Source organism: Borostomias antarcticus (genome assembly GCF_949987555.1).
Source record: "Borostomias antarcticus genome assembly, contig: scaffold_226, whole genome shotgun sequence".
Taxonomy (NCBI): domain Eukaryota; kingdom Metazoa; phylum Chordata; class Actinopteri; order Stomiiformes; family Stomiidae; genus Borostomias; species Borostomias antarcticus.
The window spans coordinates 136,432-138,826 of NW_028176139.1; the positions used below are offsets into that span (position 1 = coordinate 136,432).

The following is a 2,395-nucleotide window of genomic DNA, read 5'->3' on the forward strand; positions in this document are numbered from 1 at the left end:
CTCCCTCCCTCCAGTTATCTTGTTACCATTTTATTCCTTCCTCCAGTCTTTCACTCACAATTACAATACTGTCAAAGTGTGTAAGTGAAATAATCTCTCTTTATCTCTCATTCTCTCTCTCTCACTCGTGTGTGTGTGTGTGTGTGTGTGTGTGACTGACCCCCCTCCTCGGTGCGGGCGGTAGTCCAGTCCGACACAACGCTCCCCACCGTGTTGACGGTCAGCACTCGCAGGTGATAGGTGGAGAAGGGCTGTAGGCCGGTAACCGTGGCGTTGCTCTCTGGCGGAGGGAGAGCGCTCCCATTGGCCGCGCCTGCCGGAACGCCCGGATCCAGCCAACCGCTGCTCAGGAACACCCTCTGGTCGGGGGCGGGGCTTGTGAAGTTCTCCTGCGGTTCCATTGGCCCTCTCATGAGCAGCTCATATCTTATTATCACTCCTGTAGAAAGGAGGAACAGAACAGTCATATATTATAATGTAACTCTTTCCTAGGTCAAAGGTTATCAGCTCTAGATGAGCTACTGTCGTTTGGGCCTGGGTATCCTTCGTCTCGGATCATACCATTTGGCCGCGAGGGGGGGTCCCAGGTGGCGTGCAGCTCCCGGGGTCCGGTGGCGTTGACCCTGGGCGGGGGCTGGTCCTGGGGGAGGGCGGGGCCGGTGAGGAGGGCCAGCGGGGGGGAGGAGGAGCAGCCCGAGGCGGAGCAGGCCTGGAGGGTGAGGTCGTAGCGGGTGTAGGGGGCGAGGCCGCGGGCGGCGGCCTCGGTGGCGAGGCCCGAGTAGTGGACACGGGCCTCTCCGCCGCCGCCGGCCTCCACAGAGCTGAGGACGAACCTGGAGGAGAGGAGGAGAGACGCGGGATCAAACCCTCAACATCACTTTATTCTATTGTCCATTCTTTGAGAAAGGATTGATATTTTCCTGTTGCTTCCGTCACTTCCTTGGATTTCTCACCCTCTTTCAATGGCTGTCAACCACTCCCTCTATCCCTCACTCTCTCTCTCTATCAATCTCTCTACCCCCCCCTCTCTCTCTATCACTCTGTTCCTTCCATTATCTCTCTCTATCCCCCCCCCTCTCTCTCTCTCTCTCGCTCTCTTATTTCCATCTCTCTCTCTATCAATCTCTCTACCACCCACCCCTCTCTCTCTATCACTCTGTTCTTTCCATTTCCATCTCTCTCTATCCCTTCCCCCTCTCTCTCTCTCTCTCTCTCTCTCTCTCTCTCTTATGTCCATTTCCATCTCTCTCTCCCTCTCCCTCGCCCCCTCTCTCTCTCTCTCTCTGTCCCTCCCCACCTCAGCAGGGGTCCGGTGTGGTTCTGGGGGGCGGTCCAGTTGACGCTGGCGCCGGTGGGTCCAGGCCGGCCCACGAGGCTCAGACGGAGCTGGGTCGTATCCGGGACGGAGGCGGCCGTCCGGTAGATGACCGCCGCGCTCTCCGTGCGCCCGTTAACGTTGGCCGTCACCAGCCGGTAAGAGTACTCTGTGTAGGGGGACAGCCCTCCGTCCTCGTAGGTCTCTGAGCCTGGGACACACACACACACACACACACACACACGCACACACACACACACACACACAGGCAGGCACATGTTTTGGGGCTAAGTGCCTTGTTCAAGGGCACAACGGTAGGGAATGACTGATGGGAAATCACATGTCAAGTATCCTATCTCACTATGGTGAAATCAGAGGAAGAATGTGTGTGTGTGTGTGTGTGTGTGTGTGTGTGTGTGTGTGTGTGTGTGTGTGTGTGTGTGTGTGTGTGTGTGTGTGTGTGTGTGTGTGAGAGTGTGTGGTCTGGTGCTCACTGAAAGGGTAGGTGGTGTGTGTGTGTGTGTGTGTGTGTGTGTGTGTGTGTGTGTGTAGTCTGGTGCTCACTGAAAGGGTAGGTGCTGTGTGTGAGTGTGTGTGTGTGTGTGTGTGTGTGTGTGTGTGTGTGTGTGTGTGTGTGTGTGTGTGTGAGAGTGTGTGTGTGTGTGTGTGTGGTACTCACTGAAAGGGTAGGTGGTGTGTGTGTGGTGTGTGATGAGAGAGAGAGAGAGAGAGAGTGTGTGTGTGTGTGTGTGTACTCACTGAAAGGGTAGGTGGTGTGTGTGTGTGTGTGTGTGTGTGTGTGTGTGGTACTCACTGAAAGGGTAGGTGGTGTGTGTGTGGTGTGGTGTGGTGTGTGAGAGAGACAGAGAGAGAGTGTGTGTGTGTGTGTGTGTGTGTGTGGTACTCACTGAAAGGGTAGGTGGTGTGTGTGGTGTGTATCTCCAGGCCCTGGCGGAGCAGTGTGTAGTTGAGGGAGTGTGTGTTGGGGAGTCGGGGGGGCGCCAGGTCAGACGGATGGAGGAGGGCCTAGAACCACGCCCACGGGAGGAGGCTGCTGACTGGGAGCTGAGAGAGAGAGAG

General features: G+C 56.5%; 1 protein-coding gene across 1 annotated transcript in view; it reads right to left on the bottom strand.

Moving 5' to 3' along the window:
* ush2a (Usher syndrome 2A (autosomal recessive, mild)) overlaps positions 1 to 2,384 on the bottom strand; it is a gene marked incomplete at both ends in the record, with an annotated part of 26,111 nt that extends 23,727 nt beyond the window's left edge. Inside the window, 6 exon segments of the mRNA XM_084462687.1 lie at positions 161 to 439; positions 562 to 833; positions 1,298 to 1,526; positions 2,224 to 2,304; positions 2,307 to 2,339; positions 2,342 to 2,384. Coding sequence (XP_084318813.1) covers positions 161 to 439; positions 562 to 833; positions 1,298 to 1,526; positions 2,224 to 2,304; positions 2,307 to 2,339; positions 2,342 to 2,384 — 937 coding nt within the window.
* Positions 2,385 to 2,395: the final 11 nt, after the last annotated feature.